The sequence below is a fragment of the Chinchilla lanigera genome, unplaced genomic scaffold (genome assembly GCF_000276665.1).
Source record: "Chinchilla lanigera isolate Chin_1 unplaced genomic scaffold, ChiLan1.0 scaffold00029, whole genome shotgun sequence".
Taxonomy (NCBI): domain Eukaryota; kingdom Metazoa; phylum Chordata; class Mammalia; order Rodentia; family Chinchillidae; genus Chinchilla; species Chinchilla lanigera.
The window spans coordinates 9,291,605-9,315,288 of NW_004955430.1; the positions used below are offsets into that span (position 1 = coordinate 9,291,605).

Genomic DNA, 23,684 nt, shown 5'->3' on the forward strand with positions numbered 1-23,684 from the left:
AAATTATATTTATTTCCTGAAATATAATTAAATGACTTGCATTCCTTTAAAATTTTTGGTTAAAACTGAACTAAAATTTGAAATCCATTTTTTTTTTTTTAATTTGTCAGCAGTTTATATGGAGATAAGCATTCACTGACTTTATAGCTGATCTTTGAGTACAGTTGGAAGTGCTCGACTTTCCAGAGCCCTTTTCAGTTTTCCACAAGCTATTTTGCATAGTGGAGCTTTGCCAGCCCCTGAACTGTTTAGATGTTTGGGACCACTGAGAGACTTCTAGTAATGCCAAGTCCTGATTAGGCTAGAAATAGGAGTGAATTCCTTTTAAATCAAACTATGGTTGTGTCTTTATAGTTCATTCAGTTACTTGCATAAAATTTCCTTAACATTTAAAATACAGTTGGTAAAATAACTCACTTTAGTGAGCTATAAGTTGTGTCTCTTAATTCTCCTAAATTCTGCCTCTCAGATTTTTCCCCCGTTATTCCTCTGGAGGTACATTTTCTCCCAGCTTCCTCTTTGTGCTGTTTTTTTCCCAGTATCTTTGCTCCCTTCTCCCCTCCCTTCCTACCAAATGTGTGTTACTAAGGACTTCTAGTGGTTGAATCTGGAACTGTCTCAGAGTTATCCACAGGTCAGAACGAAGTTGGTCTGCAGAGTATGTGCTGGATGCCAATACAGCCAGTAGAAAGTAGGACCCTAGAGCAACAAATCAGGTTGTTGTTTTTTTTCCCTCTGTATGATACTATTTATTTTCATGACTTTTATGCTGAGTCCGAATAGTTATTTGAGTGAGAAGCAAAGGAATGCCTATATTGCACTGTGTATAATAAATGTGCATGTTTATCTTGTATTTATTTGGTGATTCAGTGCAGAGACTGCACTTAAAATTTCATGTAGGAAATTCAGCCCTAAGTTTGTAAATATAGTTATATATTAGAGTGAGAAGTGATAGAGATGTTAACTGTGGTACAGGAGAATTGATTGACTGGTTGAGACAGCGTCTCCCTTAGTCACTAATTGCCCAGCCTGGGCTCAACTTGCTATCCTCCTGCCTCAGCCTCCCAGGCTCCTGGGAATACAGGCATGCATTGCCACACTAGGCTCATGAAGTATTTTATGATGTGAAATGTTTACCCAGAGAAGATGGGATGTTGCTACTTTACAGGATTTCATCTGAAATTTAGTGCATAAAAGGTTCAGGTTCTGGTGTTTAGATAAAAGTTATATAATAGGAGACCCACATTGATCTCTGGGGACCATCCAAGCTCTGAAATGAACTCTATGAAGTGTTCAGGCATATTGAGAATTCTTGGCTTTCTGAATGAGGATGCTAGGTCCCTCATAACTCCTAATTCACTCCAGATTTATGTAGCATTTGGCACCTATTCTTTGGAAATAAATGATTGTTAAAATAGTTGAAAACAGTGGTGAGGCAGGCTTAGATGATGCCAAAGAATGCTCTGGTTGAACATGGTACAAACTTATAATTTTGACTTATTCTTCATAATAAAATTGCATAGAATTTTGTAAATACTTTTCCAAAAGAGTTTTAAATATACTCAGTAATTGGGATAGTACTTCTTTTGAAAATGTGAATTTGTTTGCATGTACTGTAATTGATAGATTAGGAAACAATTTGAACATAATTTGAATTTCATTTACATGGGCACAATTTTTTCCATAAGAATGCAAAACAGGAAAACAGCTCCCGTGAACTGAAGGTAATAAATACATAACCTCCTCAAATATCTACCAGCTATTTTTATTCACCAAGTGTGTTAGGAACTACGCCCATCCACATCTTGTGTTACAACTTTCCGTTTTGTTTCAGGGAAGCCTCCTACAGCTTCACAGTTGCCCACAAGCTGCACCCTCTCATAGTCCATTTCCTCAGCAACTTCCATGTCTTTTTCAAGATAAAATGCCACACTGATTGTCCTCTTATTCACTCTGTAACCATTTAATATGCAGAACCATGATATTGCTTTTATTTGATTCCTGCCTTTTTAATAATGTCATTTTGAAATTTTTAAATGTTGTGATTTTAGCCTTATTTTCTACATAAGCCCTATGGTTTTATTGCACAGTTTTGTAAAATATGGTGATTTTTGCCAACATATATGTAGCATTTTTACAGAGCTGTGATGCTGTAGTTATATTCTCCCCAATTACCCAAGATCACCAAAAGCCCAAATACAGAGCTTCCAACTCTGGACTTCCCGGGATTTTATCACCCGCCTTCCAGAACCCCTCTCCTCTTGTGTCTGTGCACATTTAATAGACTCGCTTTTCCCCTTCCTCTGGCCAGTCCTTCATCTCTTGTACTCCGTCCTCTGGCTGTTAATTTGGGCAGTTCTGGAGCATCACTGGGATGCTCATCTATCTTTAAAATTCCTCTCCCTGAAATGCAAACGTTCCTTCATTTTACTTGCTGCTACTGTGCAGAAAAACCCAACTTTCCAAATGCCAGAGCCAAGCATTACTTGGTTTCTGGTTTCTACTGGCGATGTGTCTCACAAGACCTTCTTCCCTCTTGTAACCACAAGCTCAGCTCCACTAGAGTGAAATCCCCAGCCTCAGTAAGTGAACACACCCAAAGGCACTGCACTAACACTTCTGAACAGTTGGACTTACTAGGTTCTCTCCTATCTCAACCAGTTTGCCCTCTGCATCACCTTTGGCTCTTCCTTCTGTGCCCACAGCAGCTCAGTCACGGAGTCCCAGTCTGTCCTTCCCTAGGTGATCTCTTTATTTTGTCCTTTCTTTCTTAGCATATTACTGGAAAGCAGTGGCCCCACCTAACTTCCATCCGCACTTCTGTGCTCCTGCTCCTGATGGCTTCCTTCTTACTAATTATTCATGGTTCTGAAATTCCACTTTTATCACAGTGAACCGCTGCTTAAAATTGTCAAGGGTTTTTAAGGAAATTCAAACTCAACAGTGTAGAATTCTGTATCTCTCCAGTCTGGCCCTTTGTTCCTTTTATAGTCAAATTTCCCTACTTTCTTCTAACATGAATTGAAACTCCCAGAGAGCTCAGCAGTATTTTATACTGTTTTATTTATTTTTTTTTTTTTGGTTTTTGGTTTTTCTCTGGTACCTGGAACCGAACTCACGACCTTGCGCTTGCCAGGCAGGGGCTTTTGCTGCTGAGCTAAATCCCCAGCCCTTTTATACTGTTTTAAATCATCCCCTCCCCTGTCTTGCCTGCAGCAGGTCCTAGGTATGATAGCACCAAATGTGTTCCTCTCTATGTTTGCTAACAGCTCAGGCAAATCTTTAGATTCTTCCTATAATTTCCTATAATTTTTATAGTAAAAACTGTGGAAGTGGAGGTGAAGTTTGACAAGGAAACCAGGCAAGCTACTCTCAAAATGATTTGTTATTTAGAAGTGTTTGCATAGTGACCTTGCTGGAAGGGATGGTGACCACAGCTCCTAGTGACCTAGCAAACCTCAGCCTCTGGAAGATAAACAGTTTCTGCCCCACCCCCAGCTGTGTTGGTCACAACCCTGCGTGGGTGTGAGATAAAAGGGTGGGGGCTGGGTTTAATTCCACAGACCCCTCTCCACCCTCTCCATAGCGGTAAGCCTTTTGTACCCCAATTATATGACTGTATTATGTTCAAGTATTAAAAGCTATGCTGTATTTTTTTCACAACAATTTTGTAAATAGTGGTGATTCCATTAGTTCAATGGTGACATTTTGCTGTATTTGAAGCTTTAGTGAAAGAAAATTTTACCTCTGAATTTCAATTTAGAAGTCCTAGCAGTGTTTCTGCATTGGATTCTAAAATTCCTCACCCACAGAAATAAATGCCATACATTGTTAAAGAGAAAATGTTATATTGTTAGCTTGGTGTTGTTTTCAGGAGCACTGTAAACACCAGAGTTGGCAGATGCTGGAGGCAGTTCTGCTCTTCCTTTCCATCCCATGCACAGCACCAGCGAACTGATTTGCTTCCCAGGGGCTCTCAGCAAGGCTGGCAGTGCACTGGGGATGGTCGGGTTGAAAGCCCACCTCAGTCCACTTGGCTGCTGTATCAGGATTCCACAGACTGGGGAATTAATTTCCTAAGGTCAGTACCCTGCATCTGTTGAGGACCATGCTGCACTGTATTGTGGGTGAAAGTAGAAGGCTGAGCTCATGAACACTGTGTACCACCTCTTTTGCAGGGGCTTAATCCTGTTCACCGGGAGGAGCACTGATGCCTGAGGGACCTTTAAAGGCCCCACCTCTCAATGCTATCACATTGACAACACCTGATTTTTAGAGATGACACATTCAAGCCATAGTGCAGGCATTTAGATAATTCTGATAGAAGTAAAATACTACTTGTGATTGAGTGAGTTCCTGTCTTCTGAAGTCTTCATCCTTAATCCGTGTTTGTTTTGTGACTTATTTATGGAGTCCCAGGGAAAGTCCTGCTTTGGTCTAGTCCGCCCAGGGTCTTTCCTGAGCCTGATGGTATCTGAAGCTCAGCTGCTACCTGGCGTAAACTGGAGATGGTTTCAGCAGTCGAGGTGTTGGAGGCTGGGAGCCAGGTGCATTGCATTGGCCTGTTTGAAAGTAATGGCCCTTCAATTATTCGAGTTTCACAAAACATTTACCTGCCATGTGTCAGATCATCACGGGATCCACGTTAATGAACAAACCTGCTACCTCGTCACCCTACTAGTCCTCTCTGACTTTGCAGCCTCGTTAGAAACAGCTACAACAGACGCCACTGCAGCATGTGTGTTCAGCATGAGGTTAGGCAGAGGAAGGCCTGCAGAGGTGTGGACTTTGTATCTGAAACTGTGGTCCAAAACAAGATAAGGGGAAAAGACCTAGATCTCAGAAGATGTTACTACTAAAACTTCTTTCACCCAAGGACTAAAAATTATCGGCAAACTACTTTTGTAATTATTAACAAAATCCGTGTTCCCGAGAGTAAAGGGATTGTCTAAAATCAGACATAAGGTCCTTATATAAACCACAGGCTTGCTGATTCTGAAAACAGAATTTTCCTAGTTGGTAACGAGTTTCAAAACAGAAAATAAAGGAGTAGTCTATGGAAATATATTAATATTTCATATACTAATATAATGATAGTTTTTCTCAGTTGTACTTAGAAAAGTTTGCCTTACACTAACATGAGGAGTTACTTTCAAAATGTAGCACTCTTATGAAAGCTTTTCTGGTTTTCTTTTAATAAAATACAGTTAAAATTTTTATTTTGCGTTTAGTTGTTTGAGTCCTGTATTAAGACCTTATGTTAGAGTTGACCAAATTTATGAAATGGGTTTCTAGGCTGTGTTAAATCCATGGATTTCATAATACATTTGTCCTAGAAACTTAGGAGGCACTGGTAACAGGTCATTTATGTAACATCCATCAGCAGCAACTGAATAAACAGTATATGTATCCATGCTTTAAGTTACACTGACAGCCATGTGTCTGATTGCTGTGCCCTTATACACTTAGGTGCTTATAGGGGATTGATTAATTCATCTGCATTAATGCTTATAAAATGAACTACTCTACATAGTCTTTGGACATATTAATATAACATATCCTAAAACTGTGAAAAAATGTAAGTTGGCATTTCCAAAGGAATGGTACAAGAGGAAACAAAATGACTTAACGTGATTTATTCCTTTGGTTCATCTCTTGACATTGTTCCCCACATATCTGCATTTGTCTGTGCATAGTTTCACGTTAAATACGTTACTTCTTTTTTTTATAATGAATTGTTAATTGGGGCCGACTAATTAATTTGGTTGTTGCTGTCATTTTTTTTAAAAAATGTGTTCCTGAAGTGCTATATAGAAATATTAGTTCAAAAAAGTGAGACTAGGGATGTAGCTCAGTGGTAGAACATTTGTCTAGCATGCCCAAGGTACTAGGTTCAATCCCCAGTACCACAAAACAAATAGATTTAAGGAAAAAAAGAAAAGGAAAAATGACCTTGGGCCAATGGCAGTAGTTGAAATGATACTACCTTTCTATGTGTAGGACTTTTTTCAAGAGTTAAAAAAATTTCCTCTGCTTTCGTTTGTCCTGTTTCGAATGCCTTTTCCTCTTGTGCAACTGCTCCTTGTGTCTGGACCAATCACAGTATTATGGAAAAAGCAGAGGCTTTGAGGCCAAATAAAATACCATGTCCATTAGTTATTAATTACAATCCCGTTGCCAGTCACACCGGATGACCTTGAGAAAGTGATTTGCCTCGCAGGTCTTCACATCTGTAAAACTAAGCCCTTCAGTACCCACCTCACGTATATAATGTGAGCACTCAGTGAAATAGAAAGCACTGTGCACGTGTGGAGGAGGTGTCAAGTGACTTTCGTCTTGATTCATCCAACCAATGCTTGTACCCCTTGTAACTACAGCTTGTTATAAGCAGGAGACCTGGCTCCCTACTAGGTCAGCCATCCCCTTGCTGCCCCCGCTGTATCCTCAGTGCACTGTGCTCTGCATTCAATCATAATTGTCAGAAGAATGAAAGAAAACCCTCAGGAAGGCCCATTGCCTGCCCAGCCTCCCACCCGGTTCAGGAGCCCACACACCCAAGCTCCCTGCAGAGCACCTGAAGGCTTTATGCTCAGGGCAGATATGCAACTGCTGTGTGAGCTAAGGGTGAGTGGACTCATGCTGTGGACAAGAGATAGGAACTGTTTACTGAACTAATTTAATTACAGATACGTGCTGTGATTATAAATAGATATCCTAAAACTGTGAAAAAATGTAAGTTGGCATTTCCAAAGGAAATGGTGCAAATATTTAATAACAGGTGTGACAAAATGAATCATCTCTACCAAGTTCTGGAAGTGTTTTCTTCCCGCCTTGTTTGAGCTTTGCTGATTGTAGTTGGGGGCCTCTCTTCTCTTGGCTAGTTCTCTCTGGAATTCCCTGCCAATACCATCTGTAAAGGGCTGCTTCTGTCTACTTCCAAACCTGGGAAGAATGTATTCTTACTCTGTGTTCTCCACACTGAGGCATTAGCCCCCTTCATATTTTATACACTGTCCACCAGAAGGAGGTGGGAAGTATATTCACTCTCACATCAGAAGAGGAGTGTCCATATTGAAATTTAAGCCACAAATAGATCCTTCTTTGTCACCAACATGGATCCACTTTGTACCAGGAGTACCTCACCTTCAATATGGCATAAAAGGGCTGTGGCTGGAGAATGCTTAACTTCATCACACCCCGTAGCTCACTGGCTATAGTAGCAATGCCACATTTTATTATAGTTATTTTTATTTACCTGTCTCCTTTCCTACTATTGTCCCAGAGTCATCAACAATTTTGTGCCTCCTCAGCACTTAGCTCAGAGTTCCATGCAGAGGACTGCCCTGAAGAATGATTGTCCCACATGTTACAGAGCAGAAGAAGCACACAGGCTTCCCTGTTCACACCTTTGAGATGTACATTTCTTCAGCTTTGCATGTATTTTACAGCTGCAAGGTGCCTAGTTATTTAACCTTTGGTGATTCTTTTCCCTGAAGGATGCTTCTATCAATAACTGTTTATTTGTTGTTTCTCTGAGCTTCATCGCAGCAGGCTTTCCAAGTAAAACTAAAATTAGTAGTGAGTGTTGGAAATGCTGCCAGTGAACATGTGAGAGAAAGGCACACTCATCCAGCTAATTTGGGGCCACCAGAAAATGATTTGCCAGGCCTCCTGGGTGAATGGGGAGTCAACCATGACATCTACCAGTTGCTAGCGTCTTCGTTGAGCCAGGCGCTCCACATGCATCCTTTCATTTAATCTTCGTTTTATAAGGTGCAGTGTCTTGAATAAGCTCATTTTGTAAGTAGGAAATTATAGCTCTGTGAGGTTAAATATTATCCCAGATGACAAAGCTAATAAACAGCAGAATCAGGATTGGAACTCAGATAAGTTTGTGCTCTTTTTGCTGCCACCTCTCTGCACCGCAACCCCAGGGTGAGTGTATGAATCACCCTCCTGCCGGATGATCTGTGTATGTGCGAGCCTGTGCTTGCTGCTGCTTTTATATTCTTCATTCCTTCTCTGTTGTTCCTGTCCTGCTTCTTTGCTTCATGACTGGGTTCATTTCATTGCTTATATTTTTTTCTTTTCCCTGGTTGAATGATGGAGGCATGATTGGCTAGTTCTTTGATTCTGAGCTGTGACAGCTAGTGGCCTTGCTTGAAGAAGGCCTTGCTTCTTCCTGTCTCTCATTTGGCTTGACATCAAAGCTGGAAAAGGTTACTGGTGATGGTATGAACCTTTTTAATATGCAAATTTGTAATGGCAGAAATGACTTTATTCAGCATAATAGAGTTCTTAACTATTCATTTTTATCACTGCCTGTTCAATATGTCAAGCTGTAAAATAGAATATTGTAATTTATAGGAGTGACTCAGATCTTTAAAAACTAAATGTGAAAATAATTAATTCCAAAGTGCAAGCTCTACCACCAGGCTGTGGCTTTCCTGAAGACAGGGCCTATATCCCAGCTTCTACACAGAGCTTTCCATGAATAAAGAAGATTTATTAAACCTTTTAATGTTTACTATGGCTTTTTTTTTTTTAACAATAGAAGTAGTTACTAAATAGTGTTTAACTTTTGGAACCTAGTACACTTCCTAAGTGCATGTTGGTTTTACTTTAAATAATTGTAGTAAAAATATGATGTTTTGCCAGTCTGTAATCCTGGCACTGTGGCAGCCTGTGGCAGGAAGATTGCAAGTTCAAGCCCAACCTGGGCAACTTAATGAGACCCTAAATAAAAAGAGCTGGGGATGAATAGGCCCTGGGTTCAATCCCCAGTACCACACGCACACATACACGAAAGTGTTCTTTGAGTTATACAAATAATCCAGACTATATATACTTAGGGACTATAAAATAATTACTATGACAGTTAGTGTTAAATGCTATGGGGTAGGTATTTTTGTGTTTAAAATAGAATAGCCATGTAAAATATATGATTAATATTATAACATAAAATATTTGGACATCTAAATACAAAATGTTAGACTCAGCACTAGCACAGGCACCATTAGAATTGAATCCAGCTATTCCCTTTTCATAGAGATTTTAGAGCCAACAAGATTACTTCAGGCAGTTCTTGCTTGACTTTCTGGTGAGTGAAATTATTGGTCCCAGATCCTTTGTCATCTTTGAGGCATCTCTGGGCATTGGTCCCAGTGCCCAGATCCTTTGTCATCTTTGAGCTTGGGCCCTTCAACCAAGCCCATGCAACTTAGAACAGGAAATAAAAATTGAATGTTTTAAAAACTATAGATAAAAACGTTAAAAATACCAGGTAGTATCAGTGTCATTTGTGATGAATGGCATTACATAAATGCTGCATCTTAATTTTACTGTATGTTTTAAACTAATTTTCAGATGAAGATGATTGGGCTGAAATGGGTAAAAGTATAGTATTGGAACTCTGTGAGGTTGAATATGTGAAAATGATGAGCAAACTTGTGATTTAAAGCTCAGCTCAGAGGAGCACATACACTTATTTATAACTTTTCACAATGACTCATGCTCAGTGCGGCACTGTCTCAGGGTTCAATTCAGTGTTGTACTGGCCTCATCACACCTGGAACATAATACTGCTCAGTCTTGCTTAAACCATTAGGTGGTGAGGCATGATTTTATCATTTTTCACCTACATAAATTGGAGTCGTGGGAAGTCAGATAAAAAAGTGCTTTGCATCATCACTGTCAGCTTGTTTTAGAAGGGCCAGTGCATGAGGCAGGAGAGGGCCCGGCTATGAGGTGTAATCTCATGTCTGGATATTCCTTTGCAGATGATTCAGTCCCTCAAGGCATTGATTGAAAATGCAGACGCCGTATATGAAAAGATTGTGCACTGTCAGAAGGCAGGTAAGTGAAAGTTTCTTTTCTTTAAAATAAACATTAATAGCACCGTTTTTCCTCGAAACTATGTCATCTTTTTCTATTCATATCAAAAAGTCAGATAAAATTATTTTTCCACAGCTACAGAAAATACTAATTCAGTGGGGACTAAAGAAAAGTCACCTGGAGGGAGCTTTCAAAATACATCAGCATTGGTCTGGGGTGTTGGCTGGGAACTAGTAGGTGTTAAAACTTCCCAGGTGGTGTTTCTAATGCGCAGCCCCGACTGAGAACCTCAGTGTTGGCTGTGCTGCAGATCTCTACCGGTCAGCGTGAACCTGACCGTCAGCCATCAGTTTCTAGTACACAGTAGGGTGGTGAGGCTTGAGAGAGGAAGAATGGTTTCTTAGAAAGGACAGTGGGCACCATTACAATGTTTAATGCACTGGCATATTCAAGTGCTGTTAAATTACTAATTTGATATACAAATGTCATACTGTATTGTAAAATTCAGCTATGCGAACAAATGTTCCTGAGCTTTCAACGGGGTTGTGTCTCAACCTATGGCAAGCTGAATTGTAAGTCAAAATGTATGTAATCCCCCTAACCTGCTGAACTCCATAGTGGAGCAGCAGAGCGCTCTGTGGAGCACGGCTGTGGACCCTCCTGGTCACGCAGCTGACTGGGAGCTTTGGCTCACTGCTGCTCCCGTCTTGTGTGAGAGTACAGAACTCATGAGCTTGAGAAATGATTTGAGTTCAAAATTCAAACTGTGGATTCTACAGAGTGCATATCATTTTGACCATCATGAAAAGTTGAGCCATCATACATTGAGAACTAGCTGCAGTTAATTTTAGCAGAGGTGGAACTTGAAAATCCAATATCCCGCATTGTAATAAAATACATAAAATGGGAGGGTTTCAGTTCGACTTTGAGTGTCGGTTTGGAAAATTCTAATCATTACACTCTGAAATCCTCATCTTGTTTTTTTCATTGTGTGAGCAAAATGCTGTTAGCAGAATGACTTTCCTGCTTCTAGTCCTTTCCAAGCTAATTTTCCACACAATCCACAATGAAAATAAGTTGTCTCAAACACTGTTTTTATCATATCATCACCCTACACAAACTCACCCAGTGGCTTATCAGAATATCGGGTATCAAATCTAAGTTCCTAGCTTTACATATGAGATTGTCAACCCACTGCCTCCCATTTGCCAATATTATTTAAAGTTTATTAATTGCACCATCTGTTTATTCATTAAGTAGATATGTTTTGAATGTTATTTGGGTAAGGTACGTGGTAGCTCTTGCATACCAAAAAAAGAAAAAACACAAAGTCTGGGTTTTGTCTCATAGAACCTTCAAATCTACAGGACATACAAAAATAAATGCAGTCAGTATATTGAGAACTTACTGTGTATTACTTAGGAGCCCCAGACTAGTTTCTGAGGCAGTGGGGAGAACCCACTGAGCAGAACAAGAGGGGCACTCAAAGTAATGGGCATCACATGGTTGCTATGTGCAGAGAAGTTTAAAAGATCAAACCTGATTAATGACAGGAAACATTGGCAACAGTTGAGGCGGTGCTTGTAGCAACAGTGAGAAAGGAAAGGAAGTATTAGAAGACCATTTCCCTTCCCCTTCAGGCTGCCCTCTACCTTTCCTACTGCTTATGTGTTCCTACCTGATCAGATTTTCTTAAGCCAGCCCTGTGGTGAGACTTTCTTCTCTGTCCTCTCTGCTAATCTGTAATACTTTTCTCCCTTTTTACACTGTCTCCATCTTCCAGGAGACCTTCCATGATTCCAGCATTTGTTCCTGAGCATTCTGTTCAACCCTTCAAATCATTTATTTGCTGCAGTTGATGGAGCTTCTTCAGTTGTTGTGTATTTTATTAATGCATTCCATCTTTTATTTTAAAGAGAAAAAATAACAATAAAACAGAATTTCAAGACAGGTTAGTAGGAGAATTACAGGAATTAATACATTACATATTGTTGTCTTCACAGTGGTTATTCAGAGTATAAGATATAGGCATGATATCTTGTCCAAACAATGTTAGCACAAACCTTTCTTTTCAATGAGCCAAGAGAAACTAGCTGTATAACTATCTTGTATATAAATATATTTTTTTCTTTCTCCCTTCCTTCTTTTCCCCTCATTTCATCTTTTAAACAGGATACTAACTTCCTACAGCACCAAGATTGTATATTAAGTTATTTTCTGTGTCTTACCTGAGATATCTGTTCCAACTTACTCTACAGAGTAGTGGCTTGAATATTAACTAACTAAATGTGATTTGACTCTTATTATTTAATTCTGTTAAATATATGTATGAGAATTGTGGACTTTGTGGAATTCAGAAAAAAAACTTTATCAGAGAAAAGAACTGTTTATTAAGTCAGTAGTTTGTGTTACTGTTAATTCTTTGCAAATTCATTGCTTTATGGAATTTGATAATTTCTCTTAAAATTGTTTTATGTTGTTCGTCTGTTTGATTTTGGTAGGGGATGTGCTTCCTTGTGCTTACAAAGCTGCAGTCTTGTCTATTAAGGATTGGGGGCGTGGAATAAAGAAAAACGATTGTAATGGTTTCAGGTGCCCTGCACTTAAACATCTTGAGGAGCATGTCAGGCTTATGTTTTGGTTTCACAGTTTCTGGTAAGGCCTGCACAGCTGTTATGTTACCTCAAGTACTTGTTTTAGCCTCCTTTGGTCTTTTGTTTCTCATGTTTATACTTACTGTAAGGCTATGTAGTCATCAGTCATAGGAAGAATCACTAATTTATATTGCGAAGAAGATGTTTGCATAAAATTTTACTTTGATAAGTTATTACTATTCTGTTTGCAGAATTTTAATCTTGTAAAGGAAGGCATAGGTCCCCAAAACGGTACTTAAGAAAAAAGGATTATTTTAGAAGTATTTCAAACTTTTAAAACACAAATTTATAATCTTATTAGATGAAAGTAATTGAAGCAATTACTGGAAATAAGAAGTCCGAAGTCCATCTCCAACCATATGTGAGAAGTACACCCAGTTCAGCAGGCTCATACTCATGACTGTGTTTTTGAGTTTTGAAGGAAGGGAAGTGGGAATGTTGTTGATGTCAGGCTGATGTCAGGTCTAGGCCATCCTATCAAAAACCTGCTGCAGTTCTCAGGAGAAGTCCATGTGCAGGCTTGGGGAACTGTCCTGTGTACCTGCCCTGGGTTTTTGTAATTAACAGGTCACACCTCCTTCCCCAACTAGTCTGCCACGCCCTCCTAGGATTTTATAATTAACAGGTTCCGCCCACTTTCCAGTTACTCTTAGCCACACCCTAGCCTCCTGCCTGCTCCCTGTGACTAAGAAAGCTATAAATGACAGAGCTATCCAAGAATGAGCCTGTGTAAATTAGCATGGCCAGATAAACTCACTCCACACCTCCTCACATATGGTGGGTAAGTGGTTAGAAACTCGTGTAGGAGACCTGAACAGAAGCTGTAGAGAAGGAAGCATAGCAGAAGTTCATTTTATGAAAATTTGTAATCGTTGAACATTTCTCAAATTCTGTCAGGGGAAAAATCTTTTTCACTTTTTAATATCTCTCTCTAAGTGGCCCAAACAATATCATCTCTTAGAATTACGTTTTTTTTTCCCATCGCTGAATTGATCAGCTTCATGAAGGAGAGAAAGATGGTGTAAAAAGAAACTCATACTATGCTACAGTGAGTTGGGTGGGTTTTTTGTTGTTGTTTGTTTTGGTTTTTTTTCCAGTACCAGGAATCGAACTCAAGTCCTCACGCTTGCCAGGCAGGTGTTGTGCCACTGACCTAATCCCCAGCTCCCTGGGTGTTTTTAATCAGGTGGTATTAAATGAAAAATAAAAGTTTTCTGGAGGAGAATAACAAGAAATCAGTGACACATTTCCTGATGAACACATACATTTAATTTTCACTACCTTCTAAAGCCTAATTAAAATGACAGGAGTTTTTTAAAGGCACAAATCCATAAGGACAAAGAAAGGGAACAACAAAACTTTGGACAATGAAAAACAGCTGAACAAGTGATAATTGACTGAGTAAGTGATAATTGGCTTAGCTGCTGATTCAAGAAAGCTAGCAGGGGTGGTGTCCAGGGAGGGAGGAGCAATCTGATTTGCACTGCAGGGTACCAGCTCAGAATGTGGTGATGCCAGGTGCCTCCTGAAACTGGGACAAAGGAGACATAGAAGAGAACTTCTGTCTGAAGCCAGATTAGGAGGAAGCAGTTAGACCTGTGTCCTGACAATTGAGGAGTTAAAAAGAGCAAAATTTTCATCCTTCATAAGGGACATTTAATAGGCAATGCTTGAAAAAAAGTCTGACTTAACAATCTAAGTATGTTATATGGACATAAATACCTAAAAAGGGAAACAAAATCAGGTCAAGGATTTGAAATTTGGCTGCATCTGGAAAGAGGAATTGGTAACAGTTATTTGGCTCTTTAAACCAAGTACTTGTGTAAGTCTGATCAAAACAAAACCTAAATTGCAAGGAAAAAGAAGGGGGGACAGAAGCTGCCATAGGCACTGAAGGTGTTCCTGGAGGTGGTCTACACCCCCAAGCCTCAAGGGTGCGTGATGTGCAGAGGCTGGTGCTGGCTGCCCTCGGTTCCTGGACACATCTAGGACAGCTGCTGTCATTACTGGGTAGGCAGGTGTGAGCTCTTCCTGCATAGGAGGAGGTTCTGCACTTTCAGAATGACTGTAACCAGAAAGGATCGAGCTCTAAATGAAAGAACCTAGCCTACCCCAAGCCTCTGTAAACACAAGCTGCTTCTAAAAGCTCTGAGGGATTCTCAGGCATAACCACGGTTGCACCATTTATGAGTAAAGTGCAGCGTAGCTTTAATTACCCTTTATTTAAATCAGCTTAATGGAAATTTTTCCATAGCAGGTCCTATCCCTGCTTTTGTAAGTTTAATTTGCCACAAGTTAGTTGAGCGTTTGTGGTGCTGGTGACCGAGGATCGTCTTGAGATGCATCCGTGACTCGGATGCAGTTGGCTGCAGTGATGCCCTCAGAAGCCTTTGAGTATGGAAGCCCCTTAACCTGTGCCCTCGGTGGCCTGCTTGCTGTGCCTGTTCAGGTCCATTCCCGGGGTTAAGAGTTTAAGTCCATCTCCTTTTATTGAACTCTCACTTCCTACTGTTAATCAGTACTGTATTGCTGCTTATATGCCACGCTTTTTTATTTACTTTCTATTTGCCTCTTCTAATCTGCTGAGCAGCTTCCATCCCTGCCCGCATGACTAAACTTGATAGATTTGGCTTCTCTACAGCAGATGAGCGTAGTGTGAGGCCAGCCCCACCTGATCTGGATTTACTCAGCTAATTTATTCTTCTGTAAATGCCTTGGTTCCCAGAGTGTTCTGAGGAGCTGAGGTCACCAGAGAAGGAACCTGTCACCCTCATCAGTGGATTCACTCACATCATGATCTAGCCCAGGGCAGTCAACAGCAAATCCCCTGTAAGAATCACTCTGAAAGCACTCCACAAGTGTGTTCAGAAAGATTTGCAAAAGGAAACAGGGAAGCCTTTTAACTTTCGTTTCTCGTTTATGCCAGAGTGTTTCTCAGCTCTATTTGACAGAAATAAAAGCTGCTTCTCTGGGAAGCCAGACACCTGTGATCTCATGACCTCTGTGCACTGTCTTGCAGTACGACACTAGGTTAGTCACTTGACCCCTCCCTGCTTCATTTTCCTCCTTCTAAGTGGCATGTGATTCCTTGATGGTTCTAAAGTGCAGGGACCTAAGGCCAGTGGCATAAGCAGCAATTTTTGAATGGCTTCCTTACAGTTCCTTTAAGAGATTAAACCGGTTACTGCATACAGTGTCACAGGATACATAATTTGCAGCCCATCAACTTGAGTTTTGAAGGGAAAGTTAACTCCTGCCTTTGAAGGTGAGGAGTCATGGTCTCTGAAGGCTGAGGCTGTACAAACCCAAGTCGGAGTCCCAGCCTCGCTTAGGAAACCTAACAAGTGTCCTCAGATCCAAAATAAAGTACATGAGCCTCAGTGAGCTCACTTTCCTCTTGTTTGTTTTTTTTTTTGTTTGTTTGTTTTGTTTTTCTCCAGTACCGGGAACCGAACTCACAACCTTGCGCATGCCAGGCAGGCGCTTTTGCCGCTGAGCTAAATCCCCAGCCCCAAGCTCACTTTCCTCTTAAAGACGGGATGTTGGCTCACCGCCTCCTCTCCCACCCACTTATTAATTAATTAACAATTAATGAAACCATGGGAAGCCAAGAGATAGCAAGATCATCAGTGGCTCATTCTCTCTCTCCCCTGCCTACCTCCTCCCTCCTTCATTCCACCTTCAGAATGACCTTCCTCATGGATAAGAGAGCCTCGGGAAAATGATCACAAAAGTAACAACGCATTTGGGGTAGAAACTTCAACATAAGCAACTGGTCTCTGGAAGCCTCCTGTCTCACTGTACCCTGTCTCAGGTGCTAATCCTTTACCCTATGTTAAGACACCACCACCCATTAATTTTCATGGTAATAGTATTCTTCCTCAGTGTGGTCAGTCTCCGAAGAATGCTTGTTTAAAATGTAGTTTCTTTGAATTACTTCCAAATATTGACTCTTTCAGGGTGAGGCTCAAGAATTTGCAATGTAATGAGCATATTCAGGTTTTGAGAACCTCTCTTTTCAGGATAGAGAAGAGCAGGCCCTTCTTCCAGGTTGCATGCTTTGACCCGATGCCTCATTCCTCTACCTAAAGGTAGGGACCTGGACTGCTCAGACTCAAGACATTCACTGGCCTTGTGGGACAGCCAGGGTTTCTTTCTAGAATAGTGAACTTTTTCTCTGCACCCAGCTTTCACCAGTGAAATTTTCCCTGTGCCCCCAGTGAAGCAGGGAAGGGAAATTTTGGGAGTTCTGCCTGTGTGTTCTGTGATCAAATCCCAAAGCCATGCTATCGTATCACATCTTCCTTCCCCCTTCCTTTATAAGCCCACAGTCTCTGAACGTATCCTTTCCATCTAAAAGGCAGCTCTCAGGTTGTTCTGGCAGATGCTGTGCTGGGAATCAGGAGGGCTCCCCTTGCATAGCTATTTTCACTTGTAGCACCTGCATGAAAAACTGCTCCTTTTATCATTGCGTGCTACAGCTGAAAAGAACCACCATGCAAGTGAAGTCCACTGACAAATCCTTACTCATACAAATCTAAAAAAAAAAAGTTCTAACAGATATCGTATTGCGTATTCTCATATCTAAAATAAGCCTAATGCCATAGGTATCCTCGGGTCTAAAATAAAGGAAAGTAGCCTAATGATCTCTAAGGCCTTTCCAGGTCTCAACTGCTATCATGTGCCTATCCTATAAGTATATAAGGGATTGTAAAAGGGAATGTCTGGGGTGAGGTGAAGTTAAAAGTGCATTCTAAGAATAATTTAACAGTATTTACACTTAAATCTTCTTATAACAAGGAATTCAAAGCAGCTCTAAATTGCATGGTTTCATCCTGAGTCACTATACAGTAAGTACCTAATTTATGGAAATTTGAGTTGCAAACTTTCACAGACATGAACTCTTGTAGATCCGAACAAATCACGAAGTAGCTCACGGGGCTGCTGGACATTGTCACAGTTGCGCTGCTGTGTGCTTACTGGACAGTGGGACACAGTACATGGCACAGTGCTCAGTCAGAGCCCAGGATGTCTGGAAGCAAGACGAAAAGCAGCGGTGACGTGGAGGGGACGGCTAGGATGTACAAAGCGGTGTACATTGTGTATTTGCGTCAGAGGTGTGTGAGATTCACTTTGTGGGGCTTACAAATGAATCCGACTTAGAAACATTGTCCCAGAACAGAACTCATTCATAACTTACTGTACTGTTCACTAGAGGTCAATAACATATTAACATAGTAAAGGAAAAACACAGTCATGCATTTGTGCATGCCTTCCATGACAAGGTGTTATATTAATTGTTCATTGCAGATGATAAAAAGTCTCTGCTACCATGGAAAGTTATAAAACACAGCCAAGCACCTGACATAGATAACAGGTGTAAGTGAGGGGTGTAGGAAAGAGCCTTCCTTTCCCAGAGGTTTGTTGGTGGGAGGAGGTAGAGCTTGAGCTCCGGGCTTGAGAGCATGCAGGATTCATGTCAGTGAAACAGGAGAAGCTGGCTGTTTTAAAATGAGCAAAACTTATAAGGCCTAATCATCAAGGTTTGCTATCCTGGCCGAAGGAAAATACGTGATCAGGAAACAGTGGAAATTAGGGTTGGAAACTCAGCTTGGGCCTAATGATGCAAGCCTTTTTATTTGCAGTGAAAGCATTTTGGGTTGATTACTAGGCCAGTGTTTCCCAAAGCCTAATTCAAGGAACACTAGTCATGCTCTGTGGGCAAGCGATTTCATCATCAGATTCTGACAACACAACCTGTACTCTTTAAAGACTCTTAGAGCACACTGGCATGCTAAATAACCTTCGCTTTTTAGCTCAGCATGTTCTAAGCTTATTTTGTTATAAAGCCCCTGTTTAAAATTCTGTCAGTGTCTTGAACACTTCAGGAAACTATTTTAGGCAATGAAGTCACTGAAAAGAGACCCACTCAGAGACTCGGGGATTGGTTCAGCTCTTTCCTGTGTGCTCCATGTTCCAGCACTCCTACCAGTAATAGGATAAAGATGCCCGAAATGTTAGCGTAGGGAGAACATGGGTGTGAAGATCTCCGTCAGGTGTGGCATGCGTGCAGTCACAGTAGGCTGGTCAAATGGAAAGGGATGGTGAGTTTTCAGAGCAGCTGAGTGAAGTGGGGTGGAGATCAGGCTACAGATAGAATTGGCTCTTATTCAAATGGGAAAGCTATCTGAGTGGCTAAGTTCTCTAAGGAAGAAAAAACGGGAAGAAAATAGAAAAAATCCTTGGGTGTGATTATGAGACTAATTCAGAACTGGTTATTTTCACCCTCAAAGCTTAAAAGTGTCCTCTGCATACCTGATTCCTTACTCTGCTCTACTTTATCTTTTTCTATAGCAATTGTTATCCTTTAACATATGATTAGCTAGGTGTGCCAAACTGTGGGAGAGAAGGGAAAAATGATATAAAAGTTGAGAACCTAACAAAAATATTCTAGGTATTAAAAAGCCTAGCTTTTTTTTTTTTTTTTTGGTGGGGCTGGGAACTGAACCAATGGCCTTGCCCATACTAGACAAGCACTTTGTTAAAAACAAATAAACAAAAAAGCTATAGTTGCTGTGAAGAGGGCCTCTACATTTCTCAGTGAAATGAAAGGAGGAGGGTCTTGCTAACTACAGGAGTCTTGTCTTACCTACCCACATGAGTCACATGGCCTTGTGTTTAGAATGGTGGCATGGAATTAGATTCCACAAAGGACTAAGTTATGCAACTTCATCTCACTTAGATTTACCCAGATGGGAAAGGCTGGCAGAGGAAAAAAACCTCCTTCGTGTACCCCATTCACAAATTGTACTGCTATGATTTGGCACCCCAGGAATCTTGCCATCCATCTGGGTTTTAGGGATATATTTAAGAGACTTGATTTATCTATTCTGTCTCTTGTGGAATAGGATTTAACAGCTGAAAATCCATCTTAAAATAATTTAGCTTTTGTTAATGCCAAGATTATTTGGGAAGAAAGCCAAGAAAAAGAGACTACCAACTGGAACTGTTAGCAATTAGGCATTTCCGCATCTCCATGAGCACCAGTTTGAAACACCCACATGGCAGTGGTATACCCACACTCCAGCCCCTGGAGTTTAGCATATATTGCATTATTTGTGGAGGCTGCATATTTTAATAGGTACTATGTGTAAATTAGTGGGACAAAATGTACCAATATTCATATTTTGTTCTCAGAACATTATGATGTTGCACCACAATATGTGTGCAGATCATATTAAAGGCACTTTATAGTGCTGAGCCTAGAGTGGGGATCCACATATACCTATATTCCATGGAACTTTATATCCCACTATACCTAATGTGGGGAATTTGAAGTACAGTTTATTTATCTATTAATTTGTCACCATTTAAAAGATCTTATTTTGCTTTCAGCTTCCATTTTCCAGTACACACACAAATGTCTTTTGCACTAATTATGTGTGTGATACAAGAGCTTTATAGGACAGCAACATAAATTTTCAATTGTAAAACTAATCTTTAAGTATACTAAAGATCAATATTTCTCATGAGTGTTTTTTTTAAATTATGTTTACTTCTCAGAAAAGTTTATCCATTCACTACCTGCTGCATTTTAGATTCGTGTCATTTAGCTTAATAGAGAAAATCCCAGCCAGAATTGTTTGAAAGGTTATCTGCTTCATGCTTGGCAAGGAAAAATGGCATTCATTTCCATTGGAAGAGGACATGATGGTGTGGTTCTGACTTGGCCCCTCCTCCCTTTGAAAGCAAAAGTTTCTTCATATCTATACTCATGTTATCATTTTTATTTTTAGAGCTGATTGACTTTCATACAAGTTTGTTATCCATAATGGAAAGCAGAAAACTAAGCAGACTTGGAAATTCCTCCTCGGTAAATTCCCATATAGTTGTATGTAATTGCACTGAATTAATTATGTCATCCTGAAAATTTTGTACCCACTTATTAACTTGCATAAAACATGGTACTTAACTTTTCAGCATTACATTTCATTTTTGTCATTCAGTTTTAAGCTCCTCCAAAAGCCTTTAAAATAAAATATTTAAATTTTAAAGTATTTTGAAATAAGAATTGGATAATTATGTGAAACACCTTTGTGGATCAGAGATTTGAGCTGTTTAATTCTAAAGAAATGACATGGAAAGAAGCAGTACCTTCCCACAATGTGTTTCTGTACTTAGAAATACAGTGTACTTTCATGTGGCAGTACTAGTTTTCCAAATTTAACATTATAGTTATAAATCAAAGTGCAGCCCCCACCATAGACTGGTAGACTTACCTTGCTGTTCATCGTCTGGTCTGTCTTCCATTCCCTTTAGACCAGAACTGAAATAAACTCTCATCAGCATCATCTTAACTATGGCTTTCCCATTTTTTTTTTCTTTCCCTGCTCTTTGACAACTTACTGTGTATTTCTTTGGTTCTCACGTTCATTCCCACAAAGGAATTTGAACAGGTTTTATCCCTGGTTAACATCCCAGAAGAGGAATAGCCCTCTGCTTTTCCCTTGGAAGGGAAACTTAGGGTCATGGAGTCAGAGGAACCCAGCTGTAGGTTTTTAGCACAGAGCAAACAAAGCACACAGACAATCCTTTTTCAAAAGTGCACCCACCCTGGCCCAGCCAGGTTTATGTGTGAGACAGCGACGACTTGCTGATTTCACCTCTGAGCATTAATCTGTATTTCTGTGTGTTTTGTTGGATTCATGTAACATGCTCACACCTTCAAACTTTAATACCTTTGAACATAATGATTTTGAGTGTTAAATAATATAGGACATCGCAGATGTGTCACACTTTGGAAGGCCATTTATCTGGTTTTGGTTTTCAACTAAAGTTAGCCAAGGTTTCAGTTTCTTTGCCTAGAAATAACTGTTACCTCTTGCCTCGCTTGCGTGGCAACATGGCTAAAGATTCAAGGAATCCTGGTGCCTTCCCTCTCTGAAAGGTGTCCCAAAGTGTTTTGCATTGTACTTTTAAAGAAAACAGACGAGTCTCCTATTTGAGACTTGTAACACCGTCTCATTTTAATGGGATAAAGGCTAATAGAAAAGTGAACATCAAGATAAAGTGAACAATACATGGCTATAAAAACATACAAATTTATGATAAAAATATGCTGGGTGTACTTGGAAGATACAAGTAACATGCAGAGAAGTAGATCTTATTTCTGAGGGAACCATAACCCAGGATCTCATTCCTCATTATTATTGGCCTGGTTTCTGTTTCTGAGCTTGAAGACTACATTCATGGTGGGGTCTCCCCACCATCCCCACCCAGCAAGAACAGCAGCGTCCCTGGGAGAGAGACTTTGCCTGGTACCCTCTCCGTGTCTGCCTGGTGGCTCCACTAGTCCCACAGGCAGGGCTCATGCCATGTAAACTAAGAGCCTTGTTCTATAAAAATCCTAGGATTCTGGCTTAAACCCATAATTTAGAAACTTCTAAGTATTGATTTTGCAGATGATCATCACAAAAGTAGTTTTCTCAGCATCAATAAAGTTTCAGTGATTTTCAGAACTATGTAGGCTTTTCTTGGCTGTAATTTTTCCATGAAAAATCTTGTGCTTTTAGGGACTGTAAAGGCTCTACCTGATAAGCATAGTTACAGTGAAAGCTTGCTTGGGAAGGCTGCTGCTGCGCCCTGTGTTTGTATAGCCCCACGGTCCCCTGCCCAGAGCAGCACAACTGTCACTACAAAATATTGGCAGTCTAGATAGGTGGATACAGGATGTGTTGGTAACTGGTAAACATGGAATATACCAAACTTCAGATATATATTTCATGTAAATGCAAAGGGGTCATTTCATGCCAACAGGATTTCTCACGTAGTTAGTAAGAAGGCAGAAGGTAAAACTAACGTCTGTAGGCTGATCGGAGGAATAACCACTGGAGTGGCCAGCTTATTTTCAAACAAAGTAATAAAAGGTTCAGACATTGTTCTGAGCCCGTGGTAGTGACTGATCTATGCTGGCTGGCCCTGTGCCCTGCATCCCAGACTCTGGCTGGTATATTGTTGATGATAGGTACTGAGAGGGATCCTTCCCTAGTCAGAGTTAACATTCTTACTGTTTCACTTAGAATGCCAAGACTAGCAAAGAGTAATGACAGGGAATAGTAAAGACTCTCTGACTTCTTTCTTGTTATGTATCTAATATAGTCACTTAAAATTTTATAATAGATGTATTAGTGAGCTTTGTGTCACTGTGGCAAAATGCCTGAGGAAGGACGTATTTTGGCTCACTATTTCAGAGGTGTCAGTCCGTGATCATTTGATTCCATTGTGGTGGGCCTGAGGTGAACATCATGGCAGAAGCGTGTCATAGGGAGCAGAGAGATGAAGAAAGAACCACAGAGGAAAGGCCTAGGACCAGAGAGTGTCCCCAAGGTCACGCCCCCATGACCCTTTCCCTTCAGCTAGGCCCCACCTCCCAGTAAGGGCATCAAAGTACAATCTCATCAGTAGATTAATCCACTTGACAAACACAGGATCCAGTCACTTCCGGAAAGCCCATCACTGGCAACCAAGCCTGTAGTACATTTTCTATCTGATCACTAAGTGAAAACACAGGATGTACTTCCTCAGATTTTCAGAAATTTAAACGTGCCTAATTAATTACTTTTAGTTTGTTTAATAAGATTAAATAAGTTTAAATGACCCATTATTTGCAGTTCATCCTGTAAAGTTTTACATTATACTGTGTAATGGAGGGCAGAAGGCAGCAAAGCAGTGAAATGCCAAGTGACGACAGCAGCCATCTTTCTGTCCCTTGATTCTGTCCAAGCTACCTGCTCTTAGGGCAGGTGGCACGCACATCCAAGATAGGCACCCTTTATCCTACACAGAATGATGCCAAACCAATCAGTGGACTGATTTAGTGATCATACACCCTCGATCCCAGCATCACACACTTAATTCCAGCATCACACACTAGATCTGACTACCTCTGAAAAGCCACACCTATGACCACATGAGGCTTTGTGGGGATATCCAGACACAAGTCATAACAGTAATCTTTATAAATCTTCCATATTTAGCAAGTTGTTTGGTACAGTACAAAACCCCTAATTTGGTATTACACCTACAACATTTATTTTGGTGTTGATTTTTAAAACACAATTGTTACGTATTCTCACATCATTATTTGAATACTATTACCATCTTAGCTTTCTTTCCTCTAGAATACCTAGTTAGGAC

The 23,684-nt window shown here is 40.4% G+C and overlaps 1 protein-coding gene across 1 annotated transcript in view; it reads left to right on the forward strand.

The window, feature by feature from the left end:
* Plcl2 (phospholipase C-like 2) overlaps positions 1 to 23,684 on the forward strand; it is a gene marked incomplete at its 5' end in the record, with an annotated part of 190,293 nt that overhangs the window by 134,531 nt on the left and 32,078 nt on the right. The window contains 1 exon segment of the mRNA XM_005387455.2: positions 9,780 to 9,855. Coding sequence (XP_005387512.1) covers positions 9,780 to 9,855 — 76 coding nt within the window.